Source organism: Bombina bombina, chromosome 2 (genome assembly GCF_027579735.1).
Source record: "Bombina bombina isolate aBomBom1 chromosome 2, aBomBom1.pri, whole genome shotgun sequence".
Lineage (NCBI taxonomy): Eukaryota > Metazoa > Chordata > Amphibia > Anura > Bombinatoridae > Bombina > Bombina bombina.
In genome coordinates this window covers 166,766,750-166,785,579 of record NC_069500.1, presented here as the reverse complement: position 1 = coordinate 166,785,579, position 18,830 = coordinate 166,766,750, and the positions used below count along the sequence as shown (strand labels likewise).

Sequence of the window (18,830 nt, the reverse complement as noted above, 5' to 3'; positions counted from 1 at the left end):
TGGGATATATTCTCCTTCCCAACAGGAAGTTGCAAGAGTCCACCCACAGCAAAGCTGCTATATAGCTCCTCCCCTAACTGCCATTACCAGTCATTCCTTGCAAGTCTCAACATAGATAGGAGGTCGTGAGAGTCTGTGGTTTTTTATACTTAGTTTATTTCTTCAATCAAAAGTTTGTTATTTTTAAATGGCACCGGAGTGTGCTGTTTATCTCAGGCAGTATTTGGAAGAAGAATCTGCATCATAAAATCAGGCATGAGGAAAAAGGATTCTGACAACAGCCAGCATACAAAGACAGATAGGGGAGAGACTTTTAAAGAATTGGATGACTAAAACACTTTTGTGGGATCGAACTCTTACAAGAACAGAGATATACAATATACTAACACCATTTTAAAACCAATAAAAAACAGAATAACTTCCTGTTAACAGTACTGCAGCTAGCTTCAGTCTCCACCTTGACCAATTTTAAGCACTGAATAGTAGTGGCACTACTCCATGGGAATCTATATAAAACTCTTCCATAATGAAAACGAACCTGCTCAACGGAGCGCCTCTGGGGTATGTAATAAATAATACAATGTTGTGATAGGCACTGATAGAGTGAGGGTGTGGGAGTTGTATCCTATGTTCAAGGCAGTTTATATTCTCCAATGTTATTCTTAGGTGGCAACTGTTGTTCCCTGTGCGTCTGCACACGTACCCAAAATCCACATAGTATCCAGAGTTGGGAACAAAAAATAGCGCTCCAAGCCCAAAAATATAAAAAGTTCAACTTTATTCCAAATAATTTAAAATCATACAAAAATGTATAAAAAGTGGTCAGCACAATTGTGCAAAAAACAAGATAGAGAACAGGTGCAAAAAACAGCAAACGTTTCGTGCTCCACGCACTTGGTCATTGCTATTTTTTGCACCTGTTCTCTATCTTGTTTTTTGCACAATTGTGCTGACCACTTTTTATACATTTTTGTATGATTTTAAAATATTTGGAATAAAGTTGAACTTTTTATATTTTTGGGCTTGGAGCGCTATTTTTTGTTCCCAACTCTGGATACTATAGAAAACTCTTCCATCTAGGGTTGCCACCTTTTTGTTCAGACCGAACCCGAAAAACTCTTGTTCCATGCTCAGTAATACACTATGCATAATAGCACATATACACAATCTTCCACATAGACTCTCACTGACACACACAAACTCACATACTCTCTCTCTCACACAAACACACACAGACTCGCACAAAGGCTCACACACACATACAAATACACTCACAGACCCACACACATACTCACTCTCACACACACAAACACTCACACACACAAACACTCACACACACAAAGACACAGAGATACACACACACTCATCACTCCTTTAAACCTCCAGCCACTACATACAGTATCACTCCTGTAACCCTTCTGCCAGCCATAGCATAATATTTCACCTGTTATCTAAAAACGGCTGTCAATCCATACAGTGTATTTAACTTGAAACTATAACTATAAGCTCTTGAACAAAATTACTCCTCTATCTCTCCTGTAAATGTTACTACTCAGTAGCAGTGATCATTCTGCCCTTCAAAAAAAAACATTAGTTGGTGCCTAAGCCACAAATGTTTAGGGTAAATTGCGGACTGATTTATATTATGTTCGTGCCTTTCATTCCGAGAACTTTTATATAAGTTTAAAAACAATATATAATTTTTTTTAAAAACATCTGAAAAAAAAAAAAAAAAAAGTGAAGCAGAGCAACAAATTTAGTGTGATTGGAGCACGCTTATCTGAACTTTCCTTTGCAGGGCAGTTTGCGTTGTATCAGAAACCGCTACATTGACAGTCTCATGACATTTTCTCATTGTCCAACAGGAAGGTTGAAGGGGCAGATACAGCTCAGCCTGTCACACATAGGTAATACGTGTGGGCTTTGATTCTAAAACATATAGAAAAGAAAACGGACAGGAGGGGGAGGAGCATAAGCGGGGGCATGCTCAAAACAGACCTCGCTCTCACACTCAATTTCTAAATTCATTGTGAAGAGAAGGTCTTCCCCTGCACTGACAGGCCAGGTAGATCTTCAGCGTGCTCTCAACTGAAGCAACCTCTGTTAGTGCAGGGCTGAGCTGCAAGAAGTGACTCTCGCATATATCCCAGCCATGTGCAGGTAATTTCTCCTGCATTTCTGGGCCTGTGTAATTAGTAAACCCAGATAGACAGTTTGAAACCAGAGTGTCCGGGTCAATCCCAGACAGGTGGGAACCCTACTTGCAACCATGTGTTTCTTCTGTATGGGAAGTTTTTTTTTGCTCTTCTTAAAGGAGGCTCTGGTAACATTAAAATCGATGTAAGTGTGCCCTGCCTCGACTGTCGCTCGAGTGCTAACAAAATAACTTTGGACTTGTAATTTGGGCACAAAATGTGTTTGTATATGTGTGTGTATATATATATATATATATATATATATGAGTTGCAATGATAAGAGGTGCATTTACCAGATCTTGATAAATATTCTGTTTATTACTAGTGACGTTTCAGGTCACCCCCGTCTTCAGAACTAAAATAGAGCACAAACAATTGTCGGCTCAACTTATTTATACGCTCCTTCAAAGTGCTTCCTTCATTGCGCTACCCGTGGCGCCATGAAGGAAACACTTTGGTGGAGGGTATAAATAAGGTAAGCCGGTAAAAGTAAAAGAAAGCGGAAACCAATTTGGTTTTCCAAAGAAGTAGCACATGCTGTAAAGACAAAAAAGATAGCTTATCAAAATTACAGACACACACAAGCAGATGATGATATGAAAATATGGAGACTCCAACAAAAAAAGACTAAGCAGTTAATTAGGAAGGTTAAAGCTCATGCAGAAGAGAAGATAGCACAGTCAGTCAAACATGGGGACAAAACATTCTTTAGATATATCAGTGAAAAAATAAAAAATAAGGTAGGAATAGTAAAATTGAAATCAGTTGATGGTAGAATAATAGAAGGAGATAAGCAGATTGCAGACTGTCTCAATGATTACTTCTGTTCTGTTTTCACAAAAGATTGTGAAGATAGAATGTCTACATTAAGGGATGCTATGAAAAATAGAAACAAGCTTAACAGTAACCTTTTTACAGAGGATGAGGTTTTGTTAGCATTATCAAAAATAAATGTTAAAAAGGCAGTGGGTCCTGATAATATTCATCCAAGGGTTTTAAAAGAACTTCGATCAGTGCTAACTGTCCCATTAACTGATCTGTTTAATCAGTCACTATTAACAGGAGCTGTCCCATATGATTGGAGAATAGCAAATGTAATACCTCTTCATAAAAAGGGCAGTAGAGAAGAATCTGGCAACTACAGGCCAGTTAGTTTAACTTCAGTAGTAGGGAAAGAATTATGACTTACATAAAGACAAACAATTTAGAGGACTAAAATCAGCATGGTTTTACTTCAGGGAGATCATGTCAAACTAATCTAATTGACTTCTTTGATTATGTAACAAAAGTATTAGACAAGGGTGGAGCAGTTGATGTAGCATATCTAGATTTCAGCAAAGCATTTGACACCGTCCCACACAATAAACTAATTCATGAACTGTATCTCCTTGGTCTAGATTAAAAAATTGTGAACTGGGTGGAATTCTGGCTTAAGGACAAAAAACAAAGTGTCTTAGTAAATGGAGTTCATTCAGCAGAGGGGGCTGTTACTAGTGGTGTTCCTCAAGGGTCAGTTCTGGGGCCTGTTTTGTTTAACATATTTATCTGCGATATCAGCAAAGAGCTACAGGGGAAAGTATGTCTGTTTGCAGATGATACAAAAATTTGTAACAGAGTGGATGTTCCAGGGGGGTAGACAAAATGAGAAGTGATATACAACAATTGGAGGATTGGACAAACGACTGGGATCTAAAGTTTAACACAGCAAAGTGTAAAATAATGCATTTAGGGAAGAAAAATCCAAATGTTAATTACAGACTCAATGACACTTTACTGACTGTTACAGATGAGGAACAGGCTAGCAGAATGCTTGGATGTATTGGTAGAGGTATTTGCAGCAGAAATAGTAAGGTTCTTATGCCACTTTATAGATCATTAGTTAGGCCTCATCTTGAGTATTGTGTGCAGTTCTGGAGGCCATATCTTCAGAAGGATATTAACAAACTTGAATCTATGCAAAGGAGGGCTACCAAAATGGTAAATGGTTAAGTAGCTTAGCGCACATCTCTCCTTATTACCAAAATGGTACATGGTCTAAAAAATAAAACTTACCAGGATAGGCTCAATGACCTAAATATGTATAGCTTAGAGGAGAGAAGGGAAAGAGGTGATATGATAGCAACTTTTAAGTACATTAAAGGGTTTAGTAAAACTGAGGCTGTGGGTATTTTACATAAAATGGAAACTTCAAGAACAAGGGGTCATGATCTCAAGCTGAAGGGTAGTATATTCATTAGTAATTTGAGGAAGCACTTCTTTACAGAAAGAGTGATTGATTTATGGAATAAACGTCCTCAAGAGGTAGTAGCAACAACCACTGTGGGAGACTTTAAAAATGCATGGGACAAGCATAAGGCTATCCTACAAACTAAATAAGTTTATACTGTTAGGCAATATCGGGCAGACTTGCTGGGCCTATGGCTCTTATCTGCCGTCAATATCTATGTTTCTATTGTTTGTGTTCTATTTTAGTTCTGAAGACGGGGGTGACCTGAAACGTCACTAGTAATAAACTGAAAATTTTTAAGACCTGGTGAGTGCACCTCTTCTCATTGAAACTCCTGTATTTACACTAAGGATACACCCTGGGCATAAACATTTGGGAAAAGTTGTTATGCGAGTGCTTTGCCCTATATAGTTGATATATATAACTTTTCTTCTCTGTTTGCATCACATGTAGTACCTGCCTACATGACTTAGCTATACAATTTGCTTCATTTATTTTTTGTTTTGTTTTTTTCAAATGTGTTTTTTCCTATCCATCCACTGTGCATATGTAGGTTTGTGAACCTGTGCAGGCACTGGCATTTACTCAGTTAATAGGTGTATATATTTTGTTTTTGATGAATAAGGTTTCTTCAATTTAAAAGGACTAGCTCATAAATCAATCAGTAAGTTTCTTTTAATTATTCACAAATTTAAAATTGTTTTTTTTCATTTGCATCATTCCTGAAAAGATGCAATTGAATATCTGCTTGATCACTAGTAATCAATGCACCAACGTTCAGGCAGCATATTTGATGCTATTAACAAATGGAACCAACCTATCACTTTTTTCCATTAAAAGGACCATTAAGAATACAGTATAATTACATAATTAACAAAAGTATAATAAACAGACAATGCAATAGCACTTACTTTGAATTTAAAGTAAGCAGTAGATTTTTTTTCTGAAACAAATGTAAAAGTTTCCTTTAATGTCCCTGACCCCTGTAATATGTGACAGCTATCAACAGCCAATCAAAGACTCATAGATAAATACTGGGAATTCTTGCACATGCTCAATTTGATAATCAAAGTTAATAGGAAAGTGTCTTAAAATTGTCCTATTGAATTAAAGCTTTTGGGATTTTATTTATTTAATTGGTACGACTGAGATAATATCCTGTTAGCGCTCTACAAATACCTGATAATAATAATAATATCATAACTCAAAATGTTTAACAAAACTATCTGTTTTTATTACATTGACAATAATTAAGTCTATTTTCGCTAGGATTCCTGCTTCATTGCTATCCATCCCTCATGGACCGTTAACCATTTAGTTGATAGAAAAGTTTGCAGCCCTGTCTGGCAACCAAGGGTTTAATTAATATCTTAATACTCCAGTTATTATTTCTTATCCTAAAAGCATTACACTCTGCCAAACAATATTTTCGTTTAAAATATCCAGTTATTCAATTAGCTTTTGTTTTAGAGTAAAGAGTGCATTTTTTTACCACTTTCTGTGTTTTTGGAAAATATGTACTCGCTTATTGTTTTTTACTCACTAAACTTAAACAGATCTCTGCAGAAAAAAGTTTTTTTTTATTATTTTCTTTTATTTTTCTGCTGCCTCAAGAATGTTAAAGTAGAAATACTTTGCTGAATTCCCTCTCCTGGCTCAAGTTACTAGGTGGTCCCATGTTACCAGAAGTAAAATTTATAAATCTAACCCCTAGTCTAGACATTTTCCAGCACTGACTGCAGTTCAAAAAATATTAATGTCTAGCCTGCAAAGTGAAATTCCCCCCAGTGATTTTGTAAATGACTAGAAAGTTAACCTTTTGCCAACTGCTCGTTCTATATGTGGAGGTTATTAAAAAGAATCCAGGCATTTATAAGACTGAAACACCTTAGCTTGACCCTTTGTGTCTCCCTCTGTTTATACAGGGTTGGCCTCAGTGGCTGGAATGTGTGAGCCAGAGAGGAGCTGCAGTATTAATGAAGACATTGGCTTGGGTTCTGCATTTACCATTGCACATGAGATTGGTCACAAGTGAGTTGGAAAAAAACAAAACTAAATATATTATGCAATCTGTTTTACATTGTTCCAGTGAATTATTCTTATTTAAGGCGTATTCCTTGCTCTGTATTTTACTGTCAACTCACTTATTATAGATATTATAATTTTTTTTATCTTGGGATATTTTTATAATCACAAGGGAAAAGTGTGATCACAATGCGTCCTTTCTGATTTTGTGTTGTGCATTTTTTTTTCAAGCACTATATTTATATAAAATATTTGACACACTGAATTTTTTTTTTTTTAACTAATAAAATGCCATAGGAATGGTAAGTAGAGGTTAGTAGTATATGTAAGGTATTTTGTACAATTAGAGTAATATATAAATAAAATAAACAATAATCTGTGCACCCCAGGGCTCGGTGTGCCATTAAATAGTATTTAGTTTTAAATTTAAAAATAAGAAACGTGCATGGATGCTTGGCAAAATGCCGTAATATAAAATATAGAAATATTTTTAAAATGTATTAAGATTTTTAAAGGGGTATTAAACAGTATGAGATTGTAATATAAATGCTTAATGATGTCGTATTTTCATTGTTCTTTCATTATTTATTTTGTCCCCTTTATCTGTGTCTGAAAATTATTTTATTTAAATGTCACTGAGTTTTTTTTTAGAAAATGTAAACCACCATAAACTTTTAGGATTCAGACAGAGCCTCTTTCTCTTGTAAGATGTATCGAGTCCACGGATTCATCCTTACTTGTGGGATATTCTCCTTCCCAACAGGAAGTGGCAAAGAGAGCACCCATAGCAGAGCTGTCTATATAGCTCCCCCCTTAGCTCCACCCCCAGTCATTCTCTTTGCCTACTCTAAGAAACTAGGAAGGGCAGAGCAAGTGTGGTGACAAACATGTTAGTTTTTTATTTCTCAAGCAAAAGTTTGTTATTTTAAATGGTACCGGTGTGTACTATTTACTCTCTGGCAGAAAAGGGATGAAGATTTCTGCAAGGAGGATTATGATCTTAGCACTTTGTAACTAAGATCCACTGCTGTTCTCACAAGGGCTGAAGAGTACAGGAAAACTTCAGTTGGGGGAACGGTTTGCATGCTAAGCTGCATATGAGGTATGTTCAGTCTATATTTTTTCTAGACAGACTGTGTTAATTCTAGAAAAGGCTGGCAATATCTCCATGAGGGAAGGGTAAGCTGTATTCAGACACTTAGATAGGAATTTCAGCTTGCTTGAAAGGCTCATAAGTTACTGGTGACACTGCTAGGAAAAAACGTTTTTGTTTGTTCAGTAAATGATGCAATTATAACGATTTTTTGAAGGGACTAAAGGGGTAATTGTGGCTGTTTTTAGTTTTTTTTAGCCCACATGGTTAATTAAGAGAGGCTCAGGTGTTTTTCTAATAGGCCTCAAAACATCGAGTGAGGTGGGAGGGGCCTATTTTCGCGCCTCAGTTGCGCAGTTTCTTTTCCTTAGAGTCATCCAACTGCTTCTCCAGTGGTTCCTGCTGTGTTTGAGGGCTGTAAAGGAAGTTTTTTCCCCACAAATCGTTCTGAAGGGCAAGTAGGCGCCACAGCAGAGCTGTTGCAAGGTGCTGAAAGTCTTTTTTACCGGGTTTGACGTTTTTTCAATCCGGTTTTGCCATTGAGGGGTTAATTGTTTATTTACATAGCTGTGCAAAGTTACTAAGGCTGTAAGATACTACTGTAAAAATTTCGTTAAGTTTACTGCTTTTTTACACTGTTTTGCAGAACTTGTGCATTTTTTTTTTCTCTTAAAGGCACAGTACCGTTTTATTTCTGAGTGTTATTTACTTTGATTACAGTGTTTTCCAAGCTTGTTTGTTACATTACTAGCCTGTTTAACATGTCTGACACCAAGGAAAATCCTTGTTCAATATGTTTGGAAGCCATTGTGGAACCCCCTCTTAGAATGTATCCCAATTGTACTGATATGTCTATAAATTATAAAGAACATATATTAGCACTTAAAAATAGAGCAATAGATGATTCTCAGTCAGAAGTAAATGAGGGTTCGCCTTCTAGCTCTCCCCAAGTGTCACAACCAGTAAAGCCCGCACAAGTGACGCCAAGTACCTCTAGTGCGTCGAATTCATTTACTTTACAAGACATGGCCACAGTTATGAATACAACCCTCATAGAGGTTTTATCCAAACTGCCTGGTTTACAAGGAAAGCGGGACAGCTCTGGGTTAAGGAAAAATGCTGAGCCGTCTCATGCTTTAGTAGCCGTTTCTGATATGCCCTCACAATGCTCTGAAGGGGTGAGGGATTTGTTATCTGAGGGAGAAATTTCTGATTCAGGAAAGACGCTTCCTCAGACAGATTCTGATATGACGGCCTTTAAATTTAAGCTTGAACACCTCCGCTTATTGCTTAGGGAGGTATTAGCAACTCTAGATGATTGTGACCCTATAGTGTAAAATGGATAGATAATTAGAGGTTCCTGTTTACACTGATGGTTTTTCCAGTCCCTAAGAGGATTGTGAATATTATTGCTAAGGAGTGGGATAGACCAGGTATTCCGTTCACTCCCCCTCCTGTTTTTAAGAAAATGTTTCCCATATCTGACACCATAAGGGACTCATGGCAGACAGTTCCTAAGGTGGAGGGAGCTATTTCTACTCTGTCTAAGAGTACAACTATACCTATCGAAGACAGTTGTGCCTTCAAAGATCCAGCAAGCACAAAAGTCAGCGCACCCGGCTTAAAAGAAACTGAAGGCACACAGTAATATTCTCAAGTAGTGAATTTAATGTAATGCATGTATAAAACATTACATGACAAGAAGTGTATGGTGGCTGGCTCCACCGGTCTTAAAAGATAAACAGGTCAGACGCGTTTCTTAGTGGATATATCACATATTCATCAGTGACCGTACTTCACACCCTCTGAATAGAGCCTTATATCTAGGCAGAAAACACTCCCATTTAATTGCCGGTCCAATAGAAAAAGGACCTAATGCTGGCCATAAGAAGTGGGTGTGTAGTAAGGAGTGATGTGTTAAAGCAGTTCACATTTCATAACTTGTAACAGGTAAACAGGTAATCTATATCATAATTTGATATATAAAAAACAAATAACATTGTAAAAATGTTGAAAAGTAAAAAAATATAAATAAATAAATAAACAACCTGATACCATAAATAATAAAAAAAGAGAAAGAAATTTTGCCAAACGAAATGTAAAGTGACAATAAGGTGAATAGTAATAATGTATCAAACATATTCAGGTGTAACATTCTAGTGATATTGCTATTGATCAACATATAACTTAACATCCCACTCTGAATTTAAACCAATAGGAAGGCGGGTATCCAAATGAAAGATCCAAAACACCTCTTTTTTACTGAGGATTAAACCTCGATTACCTCCTCTTGGGTGTCTAGGGATCATTTGGATGGCCTGAAATGTCAACAAAGAACTGTCTGAATTATGATATCTTCTGAAATGCAGGGATATTGGAGTAGTTGACTCCGGATCTTCAATGGAGCGTAGATGTTCCAAAAAACGGTCCTTCATGGCACGGGTCGTTTGACCTACATACTGCCTGAAACATCCCTTGCATGTCAGAAGATAAACAACGTAACAAGAATTACAAGTCATGTGTTCTCTAATCTGAAAAGATTTGTTAGTAGCAGTGGACACAAAACTGGTTCCAAAAGTCGCATAGGAACAAGACTTGCATCTCCTGCTGCCACATCTGAAAAATCCTGGTTTAATGGAGAGCCAATTGGCTCTCAATGGTTTTCTACCATTTTACCATATTCAACAGAGGGTACTCTGAAACAGCTCTTGAAAACATCAAAAAAGAAGTTGACCAGACAGCAAGAAAAGATCTTTTTCAGTTTGATACTTCTAAAAAACAGAGTAGGTTAAATAAACTTAAATTCATTACTACATACAGTGTTGAATATGGTAAAATATGCGACATTGTGCGCAAGGCACTTTCCATTCTAAACACTGATGAGAGTCTAAACAGCATACTGAAAGATGGTACCTGTTTCGTATCACGTAAGGCACAAACATTAGGGAACTTACTGTCCCCATCTATGTTGCCTAGAAAACCATTGAGAGCCAATTGGCTCTGCATTAAACCAGGATTTTTCAGATGTGGCAGCAGGAGATGCAAGTCTTGTTCCTATGCGACTTTTGGAACCAGTTTTGTGTCCACTGCTACTAACAAATCTTTTCAGATTAGAGAACACATGACTTGTAATGAAGGACCGTTTTTTGGAACATCTACGCTCCATTGAAGATCCGGAGTCAACTACTCCAATATCCCTGCATTTCAGAAGATATCATAATTCAGACAGTTCTTTGTTGACATTTCAGGCCATCCAAATGATCCCTAGACACCCAAGAGGAGGTAATCGAGGTTTAATCCTCAGTAAAAAAGAGGTGTTTTGGATCTTTCATTTGGATACCCGCCTTCCTATTGGTTTAAATTCAGAGTGGGATGTTAAGTTATATGTTGATCAATAGCAATATCACTAGAATGTTACACCTGGATATGTTTGATACATTATTACTATTCACCTTACTGTCACTTTAAATTTCGTTTGGCAAAATTTCTTTCTCTTTTTTTATTATTTACGGTATCAGGTTGTTTATTTATTTATATTTTTTTACTTTTCAACATTTTTACAATGTTATTTGTTTTTTATATATCAAATTATGATATATATTACCTGTTTACCTGTTACAAGTTATGAAATGTGAACTGCTTTAACACATCACTCCTTACTACACACCCACTTCTTATGGCCAGCATTAGGTCCTTTTTCTATTGGACCGGCAATTAAATGGGAGTGTTTTCTGCCTAGATATAAGGCTCTATTCAGAGGGTGTGAAGTACGGTCACTGATGAATATGTGATATATCCACTAAGAAACGCGTCTGACCTGTTTATCTTTTAAGACCGGTGGAGCCAGCCACCATACACTTCTTGTCATGTAATGTTTTATACATGCATTACATTAAATTCACTACTTGAGAATATTACTGTGTGCCTTCAGTTTCTTTTAAGCCGGGTGCGCTGACTTTTGTGCTTGCTGGATTTTGTTGGAGCGGAGGTGGATCGCTCTTGTCCTCGCACCGGCTGTTGGATCCTGCTACGCTGTTATGTCATCACAACATTATTGGAGGAGGGATCATCTACGTGAAGGCCACTGCAGAAATTTACAACATGAAAAGCTGCCGTGTCTGAGCGCTCCCTCACGTTGGTTTGTGTGCCTTCAAAGATCCTATGGATAAAAAATTAGAGGGTCTCTTGAAGAAAATTTTTGTTCATCAAGGTTTTTCTCTCCAACCTATTGCGTGCATTGTTCCTGTAACGACTGCAGCTGCTTTCTGGTTTGAGGCTCTAGAGGAGGCTCTTCAAATGGAGACTCCATTCGAGGAGATTATGGACAGAATTAAGCCCCTTAAGTTGGCTAATTCTTTTATTACAGATGCCGCATTTCAACTGGCTAAATTAGCGGCAATGAATTCAGGTTTTGCCATTTTAGCACGCAGGGCGTTATGGCTTAAGTCCTGGTCTGCTGATGTGTCATCTAAATCTAAACTTTTGAACATTCCTTTCAAAGGTAAGACCCTATTCGGCCTGAACTGAAAGAGATTATTTCAGACATCACTGGAGGGAAAGGTCATGCCCTCCCTCTGGATAGATCAAGTAAGATGAGGACAAACTCCTTTTGGAACTTCAAGAGTGGTCCCGCTTCAGCTTCCTCTACTGCAAAGCATGAGGGGAATTTTGCCCAATCCAAGTCAGTCTGGAGACCTAACCAGGCTTGGAACAAGGGTAAACAGGCCAAGAAGCCTGCAGCTGCTTCTAAAACAGCATGAAGGGGTAGCCCCCGATCTGGGACCGGATCTAGTAGGGGGCAGACTCTCTCTCTTCGCTCAGGCTTGGGCGAGAGATGTTCACAATCCCTGGGCTTTAGAAATTTTTTCCCAGGGGTATCTTCTGGAATTCAAAGACTCCCTTCCAAGGGGGAGATTTCACATTTCTCGATTGTCTGTAAACCATACAAAGAGAGAGGCGTTCTTACGCTGTGTAGAAGACCTACATACCATGGTGGTGATCCGCCCAGTCCCAATAGAGGAACAGGGGCTAGGGTTTTATTCAAACCTGTTTGTGGTTCCCAAAAAAGAGGGAACTTTCAGACCAATCTTGGATCTCAAAATTCTAAACAAGTTCCTCAAGGTTCCATCATTCAAGATGGAGACTATTCAGACTATTCTACCTCTGATCCAGGAGGGTCAATATATGACTACCGGGGACTTATCCATATATACACATCCCTATTCACAGAGATCATCATCAATTTCTCAGATTCGCCTTTCTAAACAGGCATTACCAGTTTGTGGCCCTTCCCTTCGGGTTGGCCACGGCTCCCAGAATTTTCACAAAGATGCTAGGGTCCCTTCTGGCGGTTCTGCGACCACGGGGCATAGCAGTGGCGCATTATCTAGACGACATCTTAATTCAGGCGTCGACTTTCCAGCTAGCCAAGTCTCACACGGGTATCGTGTTGGTTTTTCTGAGAGCTCACGGGTGGAAGGTGAACATAAAAAAGAGTTCTCTCTTCCCTCTCACAAGAGTTTCCTTCCTAGGGACTCTGATAGACTCGGTAGAAATGAGAATATTTCTGACGGAGGTCAGAAAATTAAAACTCTGCTTTACAGTGTGATTCCCCTTACCTTGTTTTCCATGCAGATAAGGGGGTTTTGCGTACCAAACCTGGGTTTCTTCCTAAAGTTGTTTCTAATAAGAATATCAATCAAGAGATTGTTGTTCCTTCTCTGTGTCCTAATCCTTCATCAAAGAAGGAACGTCTGTTACACAATCTTGATGTGGTTCGTGCTTTAAATTTTTACTTACAAGCAACTAAAGATTTCCGTCAAACATCTTCATTGTTTGTTGTTTATTCTGGTAAACATAGAGGTCAAAGGGCTACGGCTACGTCTCTTTCCTTTTGGCTGAAAAGCATCATCCGTTTGGCCTATGAGACTGCTGGACAGCAGCCTCCTGAAAGAATTACTGCTCATTCTACTAGAGCTATGGCTTCCACATGGGCTTTTAAAAATGAGGCTTCTGTTGAACAGATTTGGAAGGCGGCGACTTGGTCTTTGCTTCATACTTTTTCCAAATTTTACAAATTCTATACTTTTGCTTCTTCGGAGGCTATTTTTGGGAGAAAGGTTCTACAAGCAGTGGTGCCTTCCGTTTAAGGTCCCTGTCTTGTCCCTCCCTTCATCCGTGTCCTAAAGCTTTGGTATTGGTATCCCACAAGTAAGGATGAATCCGTGGACTCGATACATCTTACAAGAGAAAACATAATTTATGCTTACCTGATAAATTTATTTCTCTTGTGATGTATCGAGTTCACGGCCCGCCCTGTTTTTTAAGACAGGCATATATATTTTTATTTTAAAACTTTCAGTCACCACTGCACCCTATAGTTTCTCCTTTTTCTTCCTAGCCTTCGGTCGAATGACTGGGGGGTGGAGCTAACGGGGAGCTATATAGACAGCTCTGCTGTGGGTGCTCTCTTTGCCACTTCCTGTTGGGAAGGAGAATATCCCACAAGTAAGGATGAATCCGTGGACTCTATACATCTCAAGAGAAATAAATTTATCAGGTAAGCATAAATTATGGGTTTTTTTTTTTCTTTTTTTTTCTTTTTTTTTTACCTTTTAACTTGTTTTTTGAGCCCCTAGATATTAAAAAAAAAGTTCCAGTTTTATTCCATTATTAAAATATGAACAAGTTTGGAGGGATCAGTTCCTACTGAGCATGTGCAAGAGTGCATAGTATCATATATGCATTTTGTGATTGACTGATGGTTGTTGCGATTCAGGGAAGGGAGAATTGAAATAGCTTTCAAATTTGCTAGAAAAAAAATCTGCTACTCATTTAAAATTCAAAGTAAGTGCTACTGCAGTTATGTATGCAATTCTCCTGTATTTAATGGTCTTTTAAGTTTCCCGTTATTTTTACTGCTGAAGACAATTATGTATAGATATATAAGAGATTGTCCAAACAAGGCTTTGTGGAACATAGGATTATCTAAAAGAGTTTCACCACTGCCTTTTTTACACTAATAGATCAATAGAAAACTAGTTCAAACATGGCGACCTCCATTACTTTATAGAAACTACATTTACTCCTATATTTTTTCAATATTTAAACAAGAAATATAATTGTAAAAAATACATCTACATGTTCTTCTGAGGATAATCTTTGAATACACATGCGAATGCCCAAATGCGAAATTCCAGAATCCAGAATTATTCAGAACTTAACACTTTAACTTTTTTTTTTTAAGTAAATAAAATGGTTAAAAATTACCAATCACCCACACCAGTAAGTCACAATGTTCTCTGAGTCTTTTGTTTGTTTTTTTGTGTTCTAGAATGCAAATGCTAGTGTTTTAAACTACAAATATTACCTTTCTGGTTATAGTACTGTACTATCTTTCTTATTGTACTGTGTATACAATGGTATTAAAGGGACACTGAACCCAATTTTTTTCTTTTGTGATTCAGATAGAGCATGACATTTTAGGCAACTTTCAAATTTACTCCTATTATCAAATTTTCTTCATTCTCTCGGTATCTTTATTTGAAATGCAAGAATGTAAGTTTAGTTGCCGGTCCATCTTTAGTGAACGACCTGGGTTGTTCTTGCTGATTGGTGGATAAATTCATCCACCAATAAAAAACTGCTGTTTCTGAAGTTCTGAACCAATAAAAAAGTTTAGATGTCTTCTTTTTCAAATAAAGATAGCAAGAGAACGAAGAAAAATTGATAATAGGAGTAAATTAGAAAGTTGCTTAAAATTGCATGTTCTATATGAATCACGAAAGAATAAATTTGGGTTCAGTGTCCCTTTAAAAGGATATAAAACTGCCTTTAGGTTGCATGTATGAGCTGTATTACATGTAATTATTGCCTAAATGACATAAGATACAGGTGGCCCTCGTTTTACAACGGTTCAATTTACACCGTTTCAGAATAACAACCTTTTTTCCAGTCATGTGACTGCTATTGAAAAAGCATCGAGAAGCAGTGCATTTATTAAAATAGCCAGTAGGTGGAGCTGTCCGCTTGTGTTGCAGCAAAGCCAAGCAAGCTGAAATTAATCGGTTTAACCAGACCTGAGCTATCGAGCAGATTTCAAAGGAACAAGATCTTCCTATCTATAAATCAGTCCAGATTGAAATGCATAGAAAGAACTGTTTGCAGAAGAATGCAAGTGAAGTCTATGTTGTGTGATTATTTTATTAGGTTTATAATGCTGTTTAGCAAATGTTTTTGTTCATTTAACTTAGTTTAATTATATATTCTGTGTTGTGTGATTATTTTATTAGGTTTATAATGCTGTTTAGCATTTAAAGTCTTCATTTCAAAGCTTTAAAAATAATGTATTAGGTTTTACTTATGACAATTTTGAGAGGGGCCTGGAACCTAACTCCCTGACTTCCCATTGACTTACATTATAAACTGGGTTTCAATTTACAACGGTTTCGATTTACAACCATTCCTTCTGGAACCTAACCCCGGCGTAAACTGAGGGCTACCTGTATTGTTATTTATTTTACAGATGCAAATATACAAACTATTCCAAAATCCAAACCTTTTTCCGGTCCCAAGCAGTTTGGATAAAGAGACTTTATTATGTCTAGTGTGTATTTACTGTTAGTCACCCCTTTAAGCAGATGGTTTCTTACCAGAATTCATATTTGAACTGTACCAGCCCCCCACACAAAAAAAATAATAATTTTGTTTTGGACTTTTGATTATTCCAACAAATTTGAAATGCATGCAGAACATTTATTTTTAAACAACTTTCCAGTTTACTTCTATTAAATAATTTGTTTTGCTCTCTTTGTATCTTTTGTTGAAATGGATTGTTATCTCCTGAGCAGCAATGCACTTATGTGTACTAGATGCTTATTGGTGGCTACACATATATGGTTCTTGTCATTGGCTTACCCAATGTGTGCAGCTATCTCCCAGTATAAGGACATTTAACGTTTTTTTAAATCCTTTTGCAGAGGTTAAACATAGTTAAATTTGCCAACACATTAGCAAATTATCTTTTTACCTTTTAACTTGTTTTTTTGAGCCCCTAGATATTGTTTTGACGTTTTTAAAGGATATTGGTTACATTTTAAATAAATTGTCATACATTTCAGATTTGAATAGACGCTATTTTGCAATACATGTGCTGGCAGAGATGTGTAGGTCAATATCTAATAAAAGGAACAAGTATAAAACAGGAATGCGCATGCGAGCAAGCTGCTGCTGTATGTTTGACAGTTCATTTACAAAGTGAGAAATAAAACAAAACCTGTCAAAAAAATAAATAATTATTTGATTCACAATTTAAAAGCAGTGCTGCAATTTTAAAATGTGACTCTTTTCCCCTTTTTTTGTAAGAGCAATTATATTGCTGTGCTCCTGCATCTACAATTTAGTTTTAAGAAGTTAAATGAAAGGTTAAGTTTCTTTCCTGCTTGCATGGTAAATTACTAAGAAGGTCCGTATAAAATACTGAGTGCTTTTTAAGTAGAGATGATTACATTTATGGCATCAATCACAAGTTGCCTAATTATTATTTTTAGTTTTTAAATGTAGTGTTTGGATTACAAATGTCCAAAGTATTTCCTCTACCTATCATTGCTGAGCTGGTGCTACCTGGCTATGAAAAGCAAACTGTTATTCACAATTTCCTTCCTTCATTTTTGATTATAAGTGACAAGAAAACCCATTTAATAAAATAATAATCCTTTTATTTTAATGTTGATACAGCTGCAGAGATTGATTTTCAAGCCTCACCTGCTTATGTCATGAACACACCTGCACGAATGGCATTTAAATAGCAAAATCTAGCATTTGGGGGAATTGTTGTTTTCTGATGTTTTATTTATTGTAATTTCCCTTTCTCAACCAAGAAGAGCAATTGTTCTTTCTTTGCTTTTACTGGTAACAAAATTAGTTTATGTCCTTTTTCTTTCTGACTACTAACTTTTTGTATTGTAGTTTCTTATATAAAATTATTCCCTGGCTCCAAAAAGAGATATGGATGACTTTTACATTTTAAACATTTTTTAAAAAAATCTTGAATATTAAAGGGACAATCAACACCAACATTTTTATTGTTCAAAAAGATAGATAACACCTTTACTACCCATTCCCCAGCTTTGCACAACCAACATTGTTATATTGATATACTTTATAACATTTAAACCTCTAAATGTCTGCCTGTTTCTAAGCCACTACACATTAGAGACTACTAATCCATGTGGGCCATATGGATAACATTGTGCTCACGCCCTTGGAGTTGTGGCTGACAAAGCACTAATTGGTTAAAATGCAAGTCAATGGATAATAAATAAATAGCCATGTGATAAGGGGGCTGTCAGAAGAGGCTTAGATACAAGGTAATCACAGAGGTAAAAAGTATATTAATATAACAATGTTAACTGTGCAAAACTAGGAAATGGGTAATAAAGGGATTATCTATTTCTTTCATGTAATTGGCAAGAGTCCATGAGCTAGTGACGTATGGGATATACAATCCTACCAGGAGGGGCAAGCTTTCCCAAACCTCAAAATGCCTATAAATACACCCCTCACCACACCCACAATTCAGTTTTACAAACTTTGCCCCCTATGGAGGTGGTGAAGTAAGTTTGTGCTAAGATTTCTACGTTGATGTGCGCTTCTCAGCATTTTTGAAGCCCGATTCCTCTCGGAGTACAGTAAAATGTCAGAGGGATGTGAAGGGAGTATCACCTATTGAATGCAATGGTTTTCCTCACGGGGATCCATTTCATAGGTTCTCTGTTATTGGTCGTAAAGATTCATCTCCTACCTCCCTTTTCAGATCGACGATATACTCTCATATTCCATTATCTCTACTGATAACCGTTTCAGTACTGGTTTGGCTATCTGCTATATGTGGATGGGTGTCTTTTGGTAAGTATGTTTTCATTACTTAAGACACTCTCATCTATGGTTTGGCACTTTATGTATTTATATAAAGTTCTAAATATATGTATTGTTCTTAAATTTGCCATGATTCAGGTTTTCAGTATATTTCCTTTTGCAGACTGTTAGTTTCATATCTGGGAAATGTTTTTTTTATGAAAATTTATTTCTTACCTGGGGTATAGTCTCTTTTTCAAATTGACGGGCAGAATCCGTCTCGCGAGGGTGCAAAATGCCAAAGTTTATTGCGTAATTTACGAGGCAAGATTTTTTTTGCACGAAGTTACGTTCGTTGACGTAAATTAGTCAATTCCGGCGCCTTAGTTGACGCTGAGTCCTTCACAAGGTTGTGTCATCTGACGCAAGTGTGTCG

General features: G+C 37.0%; 1 protein-coding gene across 1 annotated transcript in view; it reads left to right on the top strand.

Annotated features, from left to right (window-relative positions):
- Positions 1 to 18,830, top strand: part of ADAMTS6 (ADAM metallopeptidase with thrombospondin type 1 motif 6) — a 400,513-nt gene that overhangs the window by 139,344 nt on the left and 242,339 nt on the right. Inside the window, 1 exon segment of the mRNA XM_053701330.1 lies at positions 6,348 to 6,453. Coding sequence (XP_053557305.1) covers positions 6,348 to 6,453 — 106 coding nt within the window.